The sequence below is a fragment of the Setaria italica genome, chromosome II (assembly GCF_000263155.2).
Source record: "Setaria italica strain Yugu1 chromosome II, Setaria_italica_v2.0, whole genome shotgun sequence".
In the NCBI taxonomy this organism is placed as follows: domain Eukaryota; kingdom Viridiplantae; phylum Streptophyta; class Magnoliopsida; order Poales; family Poaceae; genus Setaria; species Setaria italica.
In genome coordinates this window covers 30,626,385-30,645,235 of record NC_028451.1, presented here as the reverse complement: position 1 = coordinate 30,645,235, position 18,851 = coordinate 30,626,385, and the positions used below count along the sequence as shown (strand labels likewise).

The window sequence follows — 18,851 nt, the reverse complement described above, 5'->3', positions numbered from 1 at the left end:
GGATCAGCCATGTACCTGTTCAGATCATTTAAGTTATTAAGATCAGATCCACTTGCTTCATGCAAGAAATTTTCTAGTTCATCATCTTCATGGTCCACTAGCAAATCTGATATATCACTAGGTTCTGTAGGCTGATCTACTCCACTCTTAATTTTTGAAGAAGATGGTGCAGAAGTAACATAGAATTGATACAAAGTTCTTAAGGAAAATATCAAATTCATCAAGATGGATTTGATATCCAAAACCATGAAACTTCTTCAAGTAGAATTTCATAGATGAAACTTCTTCAAGTAGAATTTCACAAGCCTCTTTTTGTACCTAGGATCTAGGAAGCATGCAACAGCAAGGGTAGTAGAGGACTTCTTCCAATATTTTTCAAACTTCTTACTCATAGAAGATGTCATTTCACTAATAGTCAGATCTGGACTAGTGCACCAATCATTTAGCAAAACCTTAATATCACAAAACCCTCTATAGAATAAATTTGCAGTTGGATATAAAGTACCAAAGAACAGTTCTGTGAGGTCATATAATTTCTTAAGGCATTGAAAAAGTTTGTATGCCTTGGGCCATTCACTAGGAGATGGAGATATCTTTTCATACCTCCGACGATCTGATATCAATGTAGTAACTAGATATTGCTACTGTTCCATTCTAACAAGCACGGAAAAAAAGTCCCTTTCTCTGATCACAAGTGCAAAGAGGTTCCATTTCAATGTAAGCCAACGAATGGACTATCTATACTGTAGTATCCATCACAAAAGTCTAATTAACAAAAACTAAACTAGTAGTTGCAACAAAATTTCCAATAAAAAGAGTTTATTTCTCTAATCTAGAACATTTTTTTTAAAATGGTACTGATTGTGACTGAGGCATTGATCTAGCACAACAAAGAACCTATTTTTTCTAATCTACAACAAAACATTCCCTCTGAATCATTGATGAACTACAGATCTACTGCCTAGAATCCTACATCACTGCATGTCTAGATCTACATATCTACTAAAGTACATGTACTAATGTACATACCTGGAGTTGTAGTTGGAGCAAGGGTGTTGGCATTGACATTTGGTGGTGAAGATGCTGCCGACAGCACTAGTGGTGGCTCTAGGAAGAGGCGCCGGTTAGTGCTTAAGACAGAGACAGAAGGAGCTCCTCCGGTCCGGCCAGAGGCATCCTTGCTCAGCCGTGCGCCGCCGTCTCTTGCTGAGGATTTAAGGAAGGAGGCGGGTCCCGGGTAGCGGCATCCAGAGTTGAGGACAGGATGGCGGACGGGGTGGCGGGGCGTCGGGGTGGCAGCGCAGAGTAGAGGACGGAATGACGGAGTGGCGAACGGGGTGGTGGCGCGGCAGGTGGCGGCAGCCAGTGAAAGAGGAAGGCGAGCAGGATGGCGGGGGACTGGCGATTGTAGACTACAGGCGGCGGGCGGGACTAGAGAGTGAGTAAGAGAGGGTTAGGATTAGGTTTTCCAGTTTATATACGTGGGCCAAGGGAGCGGCCGAGCGGGGGATGAAGGATGGGCTGGGCTGTTGGAAGGTGGGCTGGTGGGGGAATTTCTAATGGCTGGCCCATATACGGGAATAACCGATGGGACTTTCCCGGCTTAATACGGGAAACGAGAACCCCCGATTTCGACCCGGATTTCGGATTTTTTCCCGTATTCTGACTTATTTCGGATTATACCCAGAAAAATAGGTAACGGACGGGAAAAATCGGTATACGGTGGTGTGGCGGAACCGTCCAACTTAAACTGGTTTAAATGCGCCTAATCGCTGCCGATGCAGCAATTATCCGAAACGCATTTAAAACAGTATAAGTCCGGTCGTCCGTCGAGTATCCCTAGGACTCCTCGAATGATCCACATCACGTCTCATAGCCATACATCAGGATTGTTTCCGCGATGGGAAAGCATCAACAAATATTACATTTTTACATACATACACAAGGTACGAGTTATTACAAGACATAGTTTGAAATAAACTTAACAGTGCAGGTTAGACAGAGGTTCTAGGATTTTAAACATAAACGGTTCAGGTGGGGGATGAGCATTTAAGAATTCTTCTAAGGGTATTGTGAGACTCATAACAATACCCTAGTTTTTCAGGACTTCCTCCTCGGTGGATTCCTGCGGTGCCTCTGAAAATAGCCACAAGGGATAACTCTGAGTACGAGGTACTCAGCAAGGCTTACCCGACTAACCAATATAATAGCTTTTCTTGGAACCGCATGATAGCTTTTTGGTGTACTGGTTGATGCACTTTTTGCTAAAAGAGCTTACTATAAGAGTGTCCTTAGCTTTATCTTTTATTTCAATTAAGTTATTACCTAACCATTCTAGATGATGATAGAAGATTAATTGTAAACAACAAGGTATTAAGTCATACACCAAAACATTAGTGGAAAGATGTAGCATTCATGAACTTATGCTACGATGCTCAACAGTGATCAAGTGCATTCATAACCGAGAATTGTGGCGATCCGGATCAATTACATCCTGCAGGAGAGTACCCTGATCACCAGTTATATACGACTGTCCAGGTCGTACGTAATGACTTTTCGATTAGCAAATCCGATGATTGGGAATAAGACTACCCGGACCCAGGGACGCACCCCCACATGGGACCCCATGTCTGGCCAGATCACCATGTGAGTTTCAGGCTACGCCCCTGCCAATCTCCAGCACGTCAAGCGCGGGTACGAAGTATTCCCGATCGGAGAGTTTACTAACCTACTGGGCTTTACTGGTCCCATACCCAGTAAGTGATCAGATGTCTTTCACTTGATCAAAGGTTAAGATAACGAATCGGGCCTTAACCAGATTAATCTAGCAGACAGAACTACATCCTTAGCTTCTGTCCGCTTCTTAATTTCCAAGCTATCTTTCCATAATTAACATGCATGACTCAATATTTACCTTAAGGTTTGGTAGACCAATTACTTAGGCAACTAAGCATATTCTAGACTTGGGTTATTTACTAAATGTTTGAACAAGTGGCAAAGATGTCCTTAAAACAAGGTATGATAATGCACAAGAATGGGTTTCAAGCAACTCCTAGACTTAGTGCATACATATAACAAATAACCGATAATTGGACACATGAAATAGCGACTCCAAAATAATAGGTATAATGCACCGGAGCTTGCCTTGTTCGCTAAAAAAGTTAGCACTGTCTGAAGAGTTGGCCTCGTAGGGAACCAATTCAAAGACCTCTTCAAACTCCGGAGATCCTTCTGAAAATTCCGAGAAATTTCCTTCTGGTGCTTCGGTGTCTATGACAAAGCATATGCAGGGGTTAGGAATGCAACTTTTTGAATACAAGACTATACAACTTTCCTTCATGATAAAGTTGCAAGCCAACAAGGACTACACCATTTATCATGATAAAGTTGCAAGCCAACACATAAAAACCCGAAAAGATTAGCCCAACAATTTTATTTCCTTAATTATCCTTACTTAGGGCGTTTTCTTTTATTTTTAGAAGACATTATAATTTATTTCTAATCTTGAAACCTAATTTCCTATGAGTTAACAATAATCTGTGATTATGAAAATGTTATTCCATATTTTATGCATTTAATAAAGATTAAGTATTTATTTAAATACCTTAAAAGAAAGGCATTAAATAAATACCTAAATTTTTATTGTTTTTCCTAGGGTATAAAAATTTTAATGCATAAAGGAAAATAAAATAAGCCTAATAAAATTGGTTTCACTAATTTTGGACACCCCTATAAATTTTTGTGATTTAAATGGTGAGATTCGGATTTAAACTATTTATTCTATAAAGGAAATCTAACTTTTTCCGAAAAACCCCCGGTCTACTTTTCTCACGCGTCCCTACTCTACCCCCTCTCTCTTACGCTGGGCCCGCGGCTCGGACCCACCCCCTTCTCCTATTCATCTCACCCGCCGGCCTCTTAACCCTCTACTGGGCCATCTTCTTTTTCTTTTCCTTTTCTCCAACCGGCGACGGCCCGACGGCCCATCTTTCCTTCTCCTCTTCTTCCGCGAGGCCGGCCTGCTGGACCCCTGGGCCTCCGGCCTTTTCCTCCAACGGTCTCTCTCCCGCGCTGGCACTTGGGCCGACTGGACTCGCGGTCCACTTAAGCCATCGCCCGGCCTACCTCCTCCCTCTCTTCTCCTCCCTGACGCGCGGGCCCATGGCACCAGGACCTTCTTCCTCCTCCCGCCAAAACCCGAGCGCGATAGGGGCGGTGCGGCTCGCCGGCCGGCGCCCCACCGGCGACGGGGCTAGGCCGGGGAAGCATCCCCATGCACTAGCGCACCCATGTGCGGCGGTAGCTTCCCGGGAGATGGCCGGAGCCATTCCCTCCACGACGGCGGGCGGCGGCGCCTACGGCCGGTCGTGACTAAACACGACGACGGCTCGGTCTACCCCGACAACTACTTCTACAGCTTCCTAGTGCCCTAGACGTCTACCTAAAACCGACCACAAGGAACAACAGCGACGGCAAGGGGGTGCTCACCGTGAGCAGGAGGTGTGGCGGTGGCGGACGGAAACGACGACGAGTACGGGTACTCCGACAAGGATGCTGGGCAACAAGTTGACCGGGGTGTAGCTGGGGTATCTGTGGAGGAGTGGGCGAGAGGAATCGACGGAAGGTAAGGTGTGGCAGTGGAATTTGGTCGGCGGCGGTGGCTTGACAGAGAGGGCGGCGGCGGTAGAAAAACAGGCGGTAAAAAGGGCGGGAGCGGTAGATACACGAAAGACTTACCGCGCGCATGGGCGACACCGTGGCCTAGTGCTAGGCTTGCGTGGTGAGGAGGTGCCGTAGCTGCTGCACTGGCAGTCGACCGAGAACGCCGACGGCGACACGTCGGGCGTGGCTCTGTCACCCCCCCCTTTTTGTTTCTGACGCCTGAAAGTTCAGAGCTTCACCACGGCTGATTTTGAATCCGACGGTCCACAAGTCACTTAAGCAAAGTTGTAGATAAACACGAGCTCTACAATTCATATTTAAACTCTTGCCCGAGATTATCATCCATTTGTTGGCAATTTCAAAATGTTTGCCCTCAGGTAACTGAACTTCATTGAGCTCCCGATTGAGTTCGTCAGTCACTTGGTCATGGTCACTTACCCAACTTTGTAAATAATTTCAGTGGTCCAAATCCCTTCCTTTTAGTCCAACTACAAACCAATTACACTCTACAACCATTAGGGATTCCATTTTGCTCATAATCACCTATACCACATTCTCCTGAATTTGGCTCCAAACATAGGTACTTAGCACTGGTGTCAGACCTAGAAAAATGACAGCTTCAGTGTCTTGGCCGAAAATGGCAGAGTGCCAACTTTAGACCTCAATTTGAATTTGTTTCCTTTGTGATTCTTGATCAACAACACCCTGGTATTCTTGTCCAAGGTCCATACTTCAGTATTGTATAGTTGCCTTGATCCCTTTATTTGAAAAATTCAGCAGAAATTAATTTCCAAAATGGAATCTGGTGCTGTTTTTCTGAAATTCCTATTGTCGGATGGTGAACAGTACATTTCGGTTTTACTTTCTTTCTTTGATTTTCTTGAGATATTTAGGACCAGATCTTGTCCCTAATCTTGATCTTCAAGTTTTAATCACTCTTATACTTCCATTCCATATTTTTGCCAAATTTTTCTGAATTTCGAATTCAAAATTCAAATTTCGGTCAAATTTGACCCGAATTTGATTTTTAGCCAATTTCTTTTCCCTTTTCTTCATGATTTGCTTCCATTTCTTCAGAATTACTTTGATGACTAGATAGTAGGTGTTACAGGTGGTGGTCGATCGGGAATTTTCCCGTCCCGCTTTCATCCCTATTATTTTTATTGTATGCCACTCGGAGCCACCGGCGCGGGCGTTACCTTTTGCGTGGATGGAAGTGCGCGAGTCCCTGCCCATCCCCTGGCTCTTGGACTTGGTTGTCGGAGACAATGAGTCCCGGGCAAAGTGTGGAATTTATCGAGCTCTGCCTCAGGGTCTCGGTCGCCCGAGTCTGTGCGCACACACAATATGGAACTTGAATACACAAATTACTCATTATCGACGGATAATATTATCTAAAGAAATAATTTTATTAACTCCTAAATTAAATTCAAGAAAGTTCGAGCAGCTATTCCAAGTCAAGAACTTGAATACTTTTACTGGAAAAATTTCTATGATAAGAAATCTAATTAGCTAGACTACGCTCAGTTTGCACAGCTTTGTTTTATACTTAGTTAGGTCGAGTTGTATTGTTTTCTCAGGAGGAAACTGTTTTGAATCTTTTCGATACTTTGGGTACCTTTGGTGCGGCTTCACCCAATGGGGCTCCGGCTCCTTGCTGCAGTAACCTATACTATGTAGGACTATGTTGCACCGTAGCGCGGAGCTAAAACAGACCTCGAGGTGCTACAACCAACTACGCGAGGGAAGGAGCTGGCGGAGCTTGGAAAAAAGTGGCTCCCTGGCTCCGACTCCTGCTGCGCTACAGGGTGCTACAGTCGCGGAGCCGGAGCAGCAAAAGCGGTCCCAAACGAACCCTTTGATCCAAATCTATTGTTGGGGGATGGATGTTGTAGTAGCTTCCGCAGCTTGCAGCATTTCCGAGCATAATATTCCCCAAGCCCAAACAGCCCACGAACACCACTAAGCATTCTGGCCCATGGGACTATTTTGGCCCTATTTGTATATGTTTTTCTGGAACTCATTTATCTGGCAAGCAGGCTTATCTGATAAGCCTGCTGTCTGGAGAATCCGCTGTCTTAATAAGCTAGGTGTTTGGCAATCCTAATTATTTTGTGTTGATTGTCTGTCCTAGCTGGTAAATTGACCTGAATGCCCCTAAGACTGATAATAGCTCATTTTTGTTATGAATCTGAGGAGAAGACAATAATTCTAATGTCTTTAGAGTTTGTTAAATAGAAATTGCATTACAATAATATGAAATTCATATGAGATCGGTCTAGTATGGAAACATCTATCATGGGTACAACAATGAATTACGAAATCATAGCGACAACAATAGCATCACGCAATGCACCCATATCCATGTCATCTCCTAAAGTAGCAGCACCACCATCTGTGCTAGGTTGGGTTGGATTAGCATCATCTTCCTCAAAATCCTATTCAAAATGCACATCATGTACGACACTATCTCTGATGAAATTGTGAAGGGCCATACAAGTAACTATAATTTTGGACTGCTTGTTAACCAGATAACTGGGCAGATTCAAGAGAATGCGCAACTTCATCTTTAGAACTCCAAATGATCGCTCAATCACATTTCTAAGTGATGAATGTGCATGATTAAATACTTCTTTCAATCCCGCCGGATGCTGACCATGCTGCCATTCAGAAACATGATACCTTTGTCCCTTGTAGGGTGCAAGAAATCCTTTTCTATTAGGATATCCAGAGTCAACAAGATAGTACTTGCCTGCAGGTTATATTTATATGTTATATTACAATGAGCAATTATTTCCTGAAAAATAGATTGCAACATAACTTGTTCTTACCATCGGGAGGATGTGGAAATTGTTCCTTGTATGTGAGAAACGTGTCCAATAATACACGAGTGTTATGGACAGAACCAGGCCAACCAGTGACAGCAAATGTGAACCGCATATCAAAGTCACATACCGCCATGACATTTTGTGAAGGATACCCATGCCCTAATGGCACAGTTACAGGTATATGGGTACCATCTATTGCTCCTATGCAATCTTTGAAATGAGGCCAGAACCTTGCTTCTTGTAGTTTAGGATGAGCATTGAAGCCAAGACCCTTGAGCTCATTTACTATGTCATTTAACTGGTTGAACATAGTAGAGACATCTTCATCCTTCTTCATTGAGAATTCACTAAACTTGCCCTTGAAAATATAAAGTTTAGCTTCCTTTACGGTAGATGTCTCTTCATGAATTTTCAAAAGCTTGTTCCAAATCTCATATACGGTTGTGAGATTTTTGACCCGATTGAATTTATTAATGTCAAGAGCCCCATATAACACATTCATAGCTTGATCATTTAGCAGCTCATTAGCGTCATCGGCTTCACTCATGTTCTTCTCATCAAGAATGATAAAACCTTCATTTACAATTCCCCATATCTTCTTGCCCATTGCTTTAAGATGAACCATTATTCTAGTTTTCCAATAATCATAGTTGTTCCCATCAAAGAAAGGTGGTTTCCCCACATGAACATTGTTCTGACTAGCCATTTATCCTACTCCGAGATGGTTAAATCCTTGAAATATGGAGACCACGGCTCTGATAGGATCTAGGATATCGACTAGAGGGGGGTGAATAGGCGGTTTCAACTAAAATCACAACACTTTAAAAATTTGATTAGTAACACAAGAGGAAAACTATTTCTAGCTACTCTACAACTAGGTGAAGGTTTGCAACCTAGGGTGACAAGATACTATTCAATCTCTAGTAAAGTAATTTGCTCAAAGTAAAATGCAATAAAGAAATTGAGCAAAGTTAGAACCAAACACGAGTGACGAATTTATCCCGTGGTGTCGATGACTTGCTAGTCACTCCTAATCCACGTTGAGGTGGATTCAATATTTCAACTGCTCCTCTATCAAGGCATCGCTTGATGTTTGAGCCGGCTTCAATCAAAGAACCTCTCCAAACCTCGATTCCACTAGAGTTGCTCTTCACCGCTCCAACGAGGTGAGCACAAGACCCCTCACAAGAATAACCGGGGCTCCTTCACAATCTTCTTGAAGGGCTCAACGGCTTTCACAATCTCCAAGCAATCAAAGAACACTTGCTTGAAGACTCTCTAGTGCCACAAATCTCAAATTCTTCATGCAATGCACTAGGATGCTCTCAATCTCACTAGAATGCAATCTCTAAGCACCGTGAGTGAGTGAGATGTGGAAGAGGCTTTAGAATGTCACAAATATTGTCCAAGGTGCCAAAAGACCTCACCCATATTCGGGGGTGGGGTATTTACAAGCCTCCCTTCTAAAACTAGCTATTACAGTCATTTTTGCGAAAAACAGGGGACTGGCGGATCGTCCGCCCCACAGGGGGCAGACCGTCCGCAGTTCAAGCCCCAACGGCTACTGCAGCATTTAATGCGTGTCAGAATGGACCGTTACAGAGGGCCGGACCGTCCACCCCATGCGGATTGTCCGTAGAAAACAACTGCAGACTGTCCGCTTTTGAGAAATAATTTCTCGGCCCGAAAACCTATTTCTATCTAGGTTTAGCTGACCGTCCGCCACCTAGAGCCGGACCGTCCGCCCTTATATAGTTAGACCTCTTTTAGAACAAGTTTTTCTTCTCATTTCTTTCACTTTCTCAAACTAAGTTAGTTCCTATGCATGTAATGCAATTGTTTGAGCAAAGTGGCACTATAGAACCATCAAGTAAATGAAATTGAGCCCTCTTGATAGTACAGCTATCTACCCTACTATTCCGGTCAATTCACATCCGCTAAGTACCTCTTGATCGGTAAAAATAAAAACCCTATCGTGTACCTTTGCCTTGAGCTTTCCAACGTTCAAACCAACCAAGATATCGTCATAGTATCCTTTGAAGCTCAACTCAACTTCAGGACTAACCTATACTCATATTCTCAATGAAATTGTTAGTCCACTAAGATCGTCATTAATTACCAAAACACAAGTTAGGGGCCTAGATGCTTTCACTTGTTGGGACCTTAGGTGCCTCCCTATCACTATTGCCCCCAGCATCAGCAACATCATGTTCATCAATATTGCCATCACCACTTGGAACATATGAAGTCTCATTTATAACAATAACAAATTCAAACAAGATTTGCATCTGATCCTCGTACTCAAGCGGGCTGTTCTAAACTGGTTACAACCTTGCATAGCCTGTAAAATATCACCAAAACAGCATGCCATTAAACCTTCTGTTGAAAACAAACAACGTGTATGTGAACTATCTCTAATGGGAGTGTTAGTGGGCTCACCGCATTTTGTTCTTCCCACCATTCATCATCAGCCACAATACAACCTGTAACAGGATCTCTTCTCAATCCGATTGCTCTCAAGTTTAAAGTCTTCCATTAGGTATACATTTTTTTCAATATATCCCACGTGTTCTTCATTTGCCCTTCATTGTATGGTCTCTTGGTACGCTCATAAAACTTTCTAACAAGATTTGCATATCCCACCGCATTCAAATATTGCTGCAGCCGATTAAAAGCAAGTACTTCTTCCACACAAATGTCATTGAAAGCCTTTGCGGCAAATGAATCCCATTTTGCCACAAGCTTTGATGACTTTTCCATCAAAATTTGATTACAGTATTGTAGAACTAAATATAAATCTACAATCTTGTTTACTGACCATGAATTGAGAGCAGCATGAATCAAGAAGTACTACTATGCAACCCACAACCTGCCATTTGCGCAATCCATCAAAGAAGTGACAACAATTTACCTTGCTCTTGGTCGGCGGTAAATGACGCCAGTAAAAATTGACGCATAGGTATCCTTCTCAACAGCAGCAGCACATTCTCAACAGCAGGCGGAAGGAGGGGGGCAGCACCTGAGGGGAGCCGACGGAAGCAGCACTTGCAGGAACAATAGCAGGGGGTCAGCACCTTCATCTTGGCGAGTCCTCAAGTCCTCATCTTTCCTGAGTCCCAACCAACATACAGAAATTTTCACTCACGAGGCGAAAGAACAAACCACAAACAAAGGATCAGTGCAAACGCCACTAGACCAGGCAATTAACAAGCATTGACATAACCATCTATACAAATATGAAAAGATCCACAAATACCGGCCGGTGGAAGCACCACCTGCAGAAACACAGCAGCAGGGGGGCAGATGGGATCTGCTCGGCAGGCACCTGCAGGCAGGACTTGCAGGAACAGCAGCAGGGGGGCGCACGGGATCTGCAGGCCAGCACCTGCGGGCAGGAACCGCAGGAACACCAGCAGGCGGACGGACGGGATCTGCTCGGCAGGGAAGAGGCGGGTTGGATCTGGGCAGGGAACCGGTGGAGGGTGGCGGCCGGAGCCGACGGCGGATGGGGTGGCGGCCGGAGCCGACGGCGGATGGGGTGGCGGCGGACGGGTGCTGGGAGCGGACGACAGGTGTCGGTGGGGAGGGGTATCGGGAAAAATTGGTCCGCTTACGCGAGAAGCGTCACAGAGGCCGTGTACATGAGAATCGGAGCGATAGTTCAATTTTGGATTGTGAGCTAAGCGGCTTGACTGGTAAGCGAGAAATAAGCAAGGTGTTTAGGTGGATCGTGAGCTAAGCGTGGAGGTGGCTTGACTGGCTTATTTCCACTGATAAGCGGAAAATAAGCTGATACAACCCTGACGATTCGTCAACAATTCTGATCCAACGGTTCAGGATCCGCTGGACCCTGTCCCCGCCCGTGCCCTCGAGTCGCCGCCTCGCCGGCACACACCAACCCCCGATCTACCTGCGGACCACACCACTGATACACCGCGCCCACGCCGTTCCTCCCCGCCACCTGGAACCCCTCCGTCCCCACTCCCAACTCCGCTGCCGTCTCTTGCTGCCTCTGCTTCTCCGCCGCGCCCAAGGGTCAAAACACTCTCCAAGACTCCGACCGATCAACGACGCGACGAGCGAACTCGAAGCCCGGAGCAGAGCGCGGTCGAATCGAATCCCGCAGCTTCTCTCGCCGCCCCCGAGCCGCAGGTAAGCCGCCGGCCGGGTCTCGTGCCACCCCTAACCCCACTCCCTGCACCGCGCGGCGCTCGCTCGCCCGTGGAGATCGGTCCGGTCCCTCCCCGGCCTCCGCTCGCCGGTGAGATCCGCACGGCGCCGCTTGGTCCGCCGCGGGGTATCGCACCACTGGCGCAATGCGGTAATCATTTTCACGCGCCGGCGTCGTTGTAGGGGGAACTCCTCGCGTTTGATGATCCGATTTCTCCGCGGCTGGAAATGTTCATGGGGGCGTGGGTCTTGGTGCCCGCCGATTGATCGTGGGTCGTGGAGTGAACGTTGGGTCCTCGGTTTAGTTGGTCCCTTTCGCGGTTGATTCGGGATCTTCGTGATGCGTTTTAGTGGTGACGTCAACCGTCACTTTCGAGTACCGTAGTTCTGCTATCTTCATGGTTGCTGTAGTTGGTTGATCGGGATGGAAGTGCATGTCATTAGTTTGGCATTGTGGCTCTTGTGCGTGGTTTGGAGTAAGTTAGCAAACCCTGTGGTGCTCGAATTGGTGTTTTGAATTGTGAGGTGCTCCTAAGATTGCTGGTTTATCTGTGCTCGAATGTAATGCGCTTTCACTGTGTCATGTTAATTTTGGCTTGCTCCAGCGGTCCAGCCTCTGCAAGTGCCCCTGGTTAGGTTGTTATGAAGATAGATGGAGTGTGAGCTGGACCCCATTTCCAGTGTTAACTTCATCACTAGTACTGATGCTTTTTGAGTTTTACCAAACTGCCAGTGTACTTGGTCTTTCAGGTAATGGTGTTCTGTGTTAAGATACTCATAGTCTCAGATAGGTGTTTTTGGCTGTAGATCTTAATGTTCTTATTTTAAGGAGGCTAGTGAAAAGCTAATGTGTCACATCCTTAGCCTTGAAATATTGATTAACTGGAACATCTCATGATATTAGCAAAGTTACATCACGATTCAATTTGGGTTACTATCCTTCACTCATATGAAATGCGTTCATTTTTCTGTAGGACTATTAGCATCAACTGACATTCAGCTTGCTGAATTTCTGCTGCAGATTAGTGGGCGCACTGCAATCTTGATGTCCTTATCTGGGATGGCTGTTGTGTTAAAAGCAAGCACTAGTTCTGCTACACAGCAACAGTGGTGGCATCCAACAAGGGACCAATGCCAATATGGTTTCACCTCCTTAAGCAAGCGAAAGTGCAGAAAAAGATCTGTGCTACTGCATGTCAGAGCTATTTCTGGGAAGTTAGACCTAGATTTCAGTGATCCTTCTTGGAAGCAAAAGTATCAGGAAGACTGGGATAGGCGTTTTAGTTTGCCACACATTACTGATATATATGATATGGAGCCAAGGACCACTACATTCTCTCTGAAGAAAAACAGGTTCATCCCCGTTTGCTATATCTTTGTTTGACTTAATAGCTGGTTTAAGCATTTAAACATGAAAATTTAGCTGGATCTCATACTTCAAGAAAACCATCATTTATTCTGACAGAACTCCACTGGGTGATGGTGATGTCTCATCAACTGATATGCGGAATGGTTATGTAAATAAGGATGACCGAGCACTTCTCAAGGTAAATATTGAGCACATATGACGTGTTCAGTACTTGCAGATGAGTACATAAAACAAGGCATGGTCTCGAGAAGAGGCTTTGTTGTTTCCGCTGGTGAATATATCGCTTACCATAATTTGTTTATTTAGGTGATAAAGTATGCGTCTCCTACTTCTGCTGGAGCTGAGTGCATTGATCCTGATTGTAGCTGGGTGGAACACTGGTATGATCTCATGTAGCACATTGGCTAGTTCTTTTTTCTAGGGGGCTGATTCACCTTTTTTATGCTAAAATTATGAATGTTTCCAGGAAATGCTCCATGTGTTGCTAACTTGCATCATTGTTCATATCATGAGTATACCTGATAGAGAACAGTTGATAGTCTCTATATTCTTGTTCTTTGGTCCTGCTAATAGTACGGTGTTTATTCTTATTTCTTTGTTTTCCCATCTTTTTCACACTTTATAATTTTCAAGTTCTCCTGTTAATAAAATACCAGCAGCTTTACTATTGCTTAAGAAAACAGTTTTATTTTAAGAATGGTAAATGGATGAGAAAATAATTTTTGCTTTCCATAGGGTTCATCGTGCAGGCCCTCGTAAGGAGATATACTATGAACCTGAAGAAGTAAAGGCTGCTATTGTTACCTGTGGAGGGCTCTGCCCTGGGTTAAATGATGTCATTAGACAGGTATGAGTTTGATTCTTCTAACATGGCTGAAGTGATTTTGTATTGTTTTCGTTCTCACTGCGTAGAGTCCCTGATGCAGTATCTAGGCATTTATGGCACATTTACACTTGTAAAGGTTATAGGAGTATTAACCATTTTAGGAGTAAGATGTCTTTAGGAGCTACGATAACCTTTTTGATCAGAGCTAACAAGAAAAGTGGGAGACAAAATGCAGATGAAAATTGATTAGTGAATGTATGTGTGAATGGCTATGCATTGAACTTGTAGATGTTATTTGAATCCTGAATAGCACACTTTCAAGTAAATGCTGAATAACTAAAGCCTTTTTTTAATTCAAACAAACTCTGAATCTAATTTAGGACGGTTATTTAAATTCAAACATGATTTTCCCGTATTTATTTGACATATCCCAGAAATAATCTGGCAAATGGTCATTTTTATATGCGTGTAGTTTAAACTAATGTTGAATTCTGTTAAGAAGATTATGGATCCACGGATAATCAGATCTGTGTTTTTTACATGTGTATATTTGCTTATATTTGCAGATAGTATTTACCTTGGAGACCTATGGGGTGAAGAATATAGTTGGAATCCCATTTGGTTATCGTGGGTTTTTTGAGAAAGGCTTAAAAGAAATGCCGGTAAGGATGCTTTTCCATCATCTCTCAGGTGCTAAAGGGTGTTGATGTTCATGATATTGTTGAATCATTGTGGTGAGAACCTTCAGCTTTCACGTGATGTGGTGGAAAACATAAATCTTTCTGGAGGAAGTTTCCTAGGTGTTTCTCGTGGAGGAGCTAAAACTAGTGAGATTGTAGATAGTATACAGGTAACTAAGCTGAAATGAAAGACACCATATTCCGTGTTGCAGCTTCAATATTGTTTCGGTGATCATCGTATATTTGTAGGCCAGAAGAATTGATATGCTCTTTGTAATTGGTGGAAATGGTAGCCATGCAGGAGCCAATGCTATTCATGAGGAGGTTATTACTCTCTCTTCCTTTCATACTTCTAGGAAATTTTTGGACATGTTTGTATTCTTTATATTTAGTTTTGTTCACTTCAGCCTAGTAATCAAATCCATATATGACCTAAATGCATTACCTTGGTAATTTTTGCAATACTGAGATAAAAGTTAGCATGTTTCTTGAATTTCAAAGGTAACAAATTTGGATTGAACCCTATTTTATATCTAAAATTATGGGTATGTAATATAAAACATGAGTGTCTTTTCTCTCATACACAGAGGTCATTTGTGCACAAAGTATTCCAGTGGCTGTTGGGTGTGATTTTTCGCAACTTCCTGAAACTAAACTATTTCTGTTTTGTGCATTACCTCAGTTAGGATTCAGGAAGGGTCCAATGAATCATCTACTCTAAAACATATTTGCAAGGTCCTCGGAACGTTATTATTCATGCATTGTTTATGTTTTTGTCCTTTTTTTCTCTTGTTTACAGTGTCGTAAGAGAAAACTAAAAGTTTCAGTTGTTGCTGTCCCAAAGACAATCGATAATGATATACTTTTTATGGATAAGACGTTTGGTTTTGATACAGCTGTGGAAGAAGCCCAGCGTGCTATCAATTCTGCTTATATAGAGGTAAGCTGCTTTTTGCCCAGTTGTGAATTTCAAAATGCAGTCAAATGAATATGAATTCGACATACTGTTTGCACTTGCTTTACTTGATTTATCCCGTTTGTCTCTAGGCACGTAGTGCGTACCATGGAATTGGGTTAGTCAAACTAATGGGAAGAAGCAGTGGGTTCATTGCCATGCATGCTTCTCTTTCCAGTGGACAAATCGATGTTTGCCTAATCCCTGAGGTCTGTAAACACTAAACACTACGATGAGTGACTTGTCTTGGCTTCACATCTACTGACAAAAGATTACAATATGAATGAAGGTATCTTTCACACTTGATGGAGAACATGGTGTCTTGCAACACCTTGAGCATTTACTTAATACAAAGGGATTTTGCATGATTTGTGTTGCTGAAGGTGCGGGACAGGTAAGTTGGCATTGCAGTTTCATGTTTTTTCCTTTTTAAGTACTTCAAAGGCTCTATTATAATGGATGAATTATGAAATTTGAGGAATGTATTTCTTTGACTCTTCGCCCAGGATTTACTGCAAAAATCAAATGCAACTGATGCTTCAGGAAATGTGATACTTAGTGACTTTGGTGTCCACATGCAACAGAAGGTATCCTCGTCTGAAACCCCTTCTGCATACATTTGTATCTAGTACCTTTGAATATCAGTATAAGCCTATAAGGTTTGGTTGTCATTTGGTCCCCAGATGGAGGTTGTACCTCGTGCCAGGGATTTGTGCCAAAATGACAGTGAAGATGCACCACTTATTAAAATAAGAGAAAAAACTTTCAAAAAGTGCATCCAATCCTACAGCCACTGCGTGTGTAGCAGTGCATCGCTGTGGGTGGTGAGTTAGGTTTCTTAGGGGTGCGGACTGTGGACCTCCGGTTTTCAGTGAATCCTGATCGAAGTTTTACTTCCAGCCTGGTATACTTGCCAGAATCAAGTTCTTTTCTTGATGTGTATATTTATTTTGAATTGTTCATTATTGATTTTCCTCAAGTTTCATATTTGGGGAAATACCTTTTTATAAGCCTGTGAAAGAAGACCAACAAATATAGGTCTGATACCAGTCTTATCAGATTTATAAAGTGCAAACCATAGTTAAGATCGTACCAGTTGTTTTTTCATGGCCGGTATGTAGTTTATGGTACTCTGTTTTCCCTATACATACCAAAATACATATAGAAAATCAGTAAAAAAATCTCTAATTTACTATAAAGCAAAAGTGTACCATGTTTGAACTAGCAGATCAATATGAAGATTACTGAACTCTTTATTCCATAATATGGTTGTTGGCACCGTGTTCCATTCTAAACAGTTTTTTCTTTTACAAATTATTCAGTAGCATTGGTTTCACCTTGCAGATCAAGAAGCATTTCAAGGACATCGGTGTTCCAGCTGATTTAAAATACATTGATCCAACATATATGGTTCGGGCCTGCCGGGCAAATGCGTCCGATGCTATTCTCTGCACCGTGCTCGGGCAAAATGCTGTAAGTTGATTTCTTTGATTGTCTGCTAGTAATCATTTGAATGTAAGTGTAATATTTTTATCCATCTTAATTAGTTCGAATTTAAGAAAGTTATATGAATGTTTTTTTAGGTACATGGAGCCTTTGCTGGGTTCAGTGGCATCACGTCAGGTGTTTGCAATACACACTACGTCTACCTTCCCATTCCAGAGGTCATCACAACGCCAAAGCATGTGAACCCTAATAGCAGGATGTGGCACCGCTGCCTGACGTCCACTGGGCAGCCCGACTTCCACTGACTCTACCTTGCCATCACAACAGCGCACGGTACCAAGAGAATCGTCCATCATGTATTGCTAACAGGAAACTAGAATAAATTCTTGTGGCACTGGATTTTCTTACTGGAAACTAGAATAAATCCTTCTGGCACCAAATTTTGCCTGTGAAGTTGGAGGAGCTCATAGTAAACTTTACACAGAGTCGTCCCTTGATCATTCTGACATAGAAAACATACTCGTTCTTTTCATTTGCCCCAGAAGGGATTTTTTTCTTTTTGTAAAATGCTATCACTGCAAATGATTTGACCATAAATCCTACCACAAAGAACTTTGGCGATTGCATAATCCAGATGCTACAAAACTGGCTGCGGCCTGGTGAGATGTTCTATTGACGGTAATTTACTGTCTGTAATCGACAATCTGACTGGGAAGTGCAGCATTCTCAGCAGTCAGATTCTGTTTGATCGTTCAAGGCCTTTGGTGTAATCGATGTTGTTTTGGGAAGTTAGGAGCATCATTTACGCTTCCTCTCAGGAAGTAGAGCGTCGTAATTTTCTTCTTTTACGAATGTCAGAGCTCATGGCCATAGATTCCAAGGGGAAAATAATCTGGATTTCCAAAATACCTGTAGTACTTGCTCATCAGACCTCTGATTACATAAAGAAATTATTTGAAACGGGAGCATCCTGCAATCTCTGCACAAGTATCCTGTAGACAGCTTGCACAATTGCAGAGATGAAGGGGTGGATCAAACAAATCAGCAATCTCTGCAGGATTCACCCCTTCATCTCTTCGAAATAAATTTGAGACCTTGCATTTCATCTTGCCCGGAGCACCAACTACCATTAGTTTCTTTATCCAGTTTTTCCTTGCCCTCCATCTGACTTTCCTATGGAAGTATTTTGTGTTTCTGTCCCCTTCCTTCAGCCATGTAATTCTCGATCTTTGGAGCCACATTATCTCTTCTGTATATAAGATCTCATCGAGTTCTTTTGTCAGCTTCGCAGTGCGCTTTGTAACGTGGCCAAATTTCTCCCGGCTCCAGACTTTCAGATCAGCGGTGACTGCTTTAAGCGAATATGCCAGCCCACCTAAATCACTTCCTGGGTTCTTGCGCCATGCATTCTCAATAATTGATTATGCACAACTTCCCCCGTCAGGTCTACCACAGGCCTCCTATACACCATGTGGAAATTGATCAAGCTTTATGCCTTTAAAATCCATTAAATTTAAATTGGAGGTTCACATTAAACATTCGAAAGATGGGTTTTAACATTTTCTGAATAACACATCAACATGTGAAAATAATAGATTCAACAATTTTTGAAAAACTAGCTCAACATTTTAAAAAAATATTAGTTTCAATTTTTTTCAAAACCTATTTCAACATCTTAAGCGAATTGATTCAACATTTACCAAAACATGGATCAACATTTTGAAAAAAAATCAATATTTATTGCGCCTATGGTGGCGGCAACGGTACGTGGCGGGGGTGGCGTGGGATAGCCAGCACGACAAAGGCGGGGGTGGCTTGGGATGACCAGCACAACATAGGCAAGGCGTAGCAGGACCTGTAGCAGTGGTGGAGGCTGCATGCGGGTAGCGGCAGAGGTGGAGGATGTGAACAGCAG

At 43.2% G+C, this 18,851-nt stretch overlaps 2 protein-coding genes across 5 annotated transcripts; one reads left to right on the top strand and one right to left on the bottom strand.

The window, feature by feature from the left end:
* Positions 1–6,868: 6,868 nt before the first annotated feature.
* On the bottom strand, positions 6,869–11,183 carry LOC101780464. 3 transcript variants are annotated; one of them, XM_004956764.2, is made up of 5 exons: positions 10,766–11,183; positions 10,402–10,599; positions 9,930–9,973; positions 7,494–9,831; positions 6,869–7,414 (listed from the first exon to the last, which is right to left on the bottom strand). In XM_004956764.2, exons 4-5 carry the CDS (start codon positions 8,194–8,196, stop codon positions 7,101–7,103), a joined length of 1,017 nt encoding a protein of 338 aa, XP_004956821.1. In that variant the 5' UTR covers positions 8,197–9,831; positions 9,930–9,973; positions 10,402–10,599; positions 10,766–11,183; the 3' UTR covers positions 6,869–7,100. The 3 variants fall into 3 exon arrangements, with proteins under 3 accessions (XP_004956821.1, XP_004956819.1, XP_004956820.1); XM_004956762.2 differs by having other exon boundaries at positions 9,930–10,599; positions 10,747–11,183; XM_004956763.2 differs by having other exon boundaries at positions 9,930–10,599; positions 10,816–11,183.
* Positions 11,184–11,426: 243 nt separating this feature from the next.
* LOC101780059 (ATP-dependent 6-phosphofructokinase 5, chloroplastic) lies at positions 11,427–17,565 on the top strand. Of its 2 annotated transcripts, XM_022823871.1 has the most exons (15): positions 11,427–11,642; positions 12,266–12,410; positions 12,682–13,013; positions 13,126–13,207; positions 13,336–13,409; positions 13,765–13,876; positions 14,422–14,517; positions 14,604–14,705; positions 14,785–14,859; positions 15,335–15,475; positions 15,583–15,699; positions 15,780–15,884; positions 15,997–16,077; positions 16,835–16,963; positions 17,074–17,565. In XM_022823871.1, exons 3-15 carry the CDS (start codon positions 12,706–12,708, stop codon positions 17,239–17,241), a joined length of 1,590 nt encoding a protein of 529 aa, XP_022679606.1. In that variant the 5' UTR covers positions 11,427–11,642; positions 12,266–12,410; positions 12,682–12,705; the 3' UTR covers positions 17,242–17,565. The 2 variants fall into 2 exon arrangements, with proteins under 2 accessions (XP_022679606.1, XP_004956817.1); XM_004956760.2 differs by lacking the exon at positions 12,266–12,410.
* Positions 17,566–18,851: the final 1,286 nt, after the last annotated feature.

Excerpts from the sequence above, each read along its gene's own strand:
- LOC101780059 (XM_004956760.2), top strand. The coding sequence starts at position 12,706 with ATGTCCTTATCTGGGATGGCTGTTGTGTTAAAAGCAAGCACTAGTTCT. Across the intron at positions 13,208-13,335 it reads ATGACCGAGCACTTCTCAAG|GTGATAAAGTATGCGTCTCC; the intron begins GTAAATATTGAG and ends TTGTTTATTTAG. Across the intron at positions 16,964-17,073 it reads CCGTGCTCGGGCAAAATGCT|GTACATGGAGCCTTTGCTGG; the intron begins GTAAGTTGATTT and ends ATGTTTTTTTAG.
- LOC101780464 (XM_004956762.2), bottom strand. The coding sequence starts at position 8,196 with ATGGCTAGTCAGAACAATGTTCATGTGGGGAAACCACCTTTCTTTGAT. Across the intron at positions 7,415-7,493 it reads ATTTCCACATCCTCCCGATG|GCAAGTACTATCTTGTTGAC; the intron begins GTAAGAACAAGT and ends TATAACCTGCAG.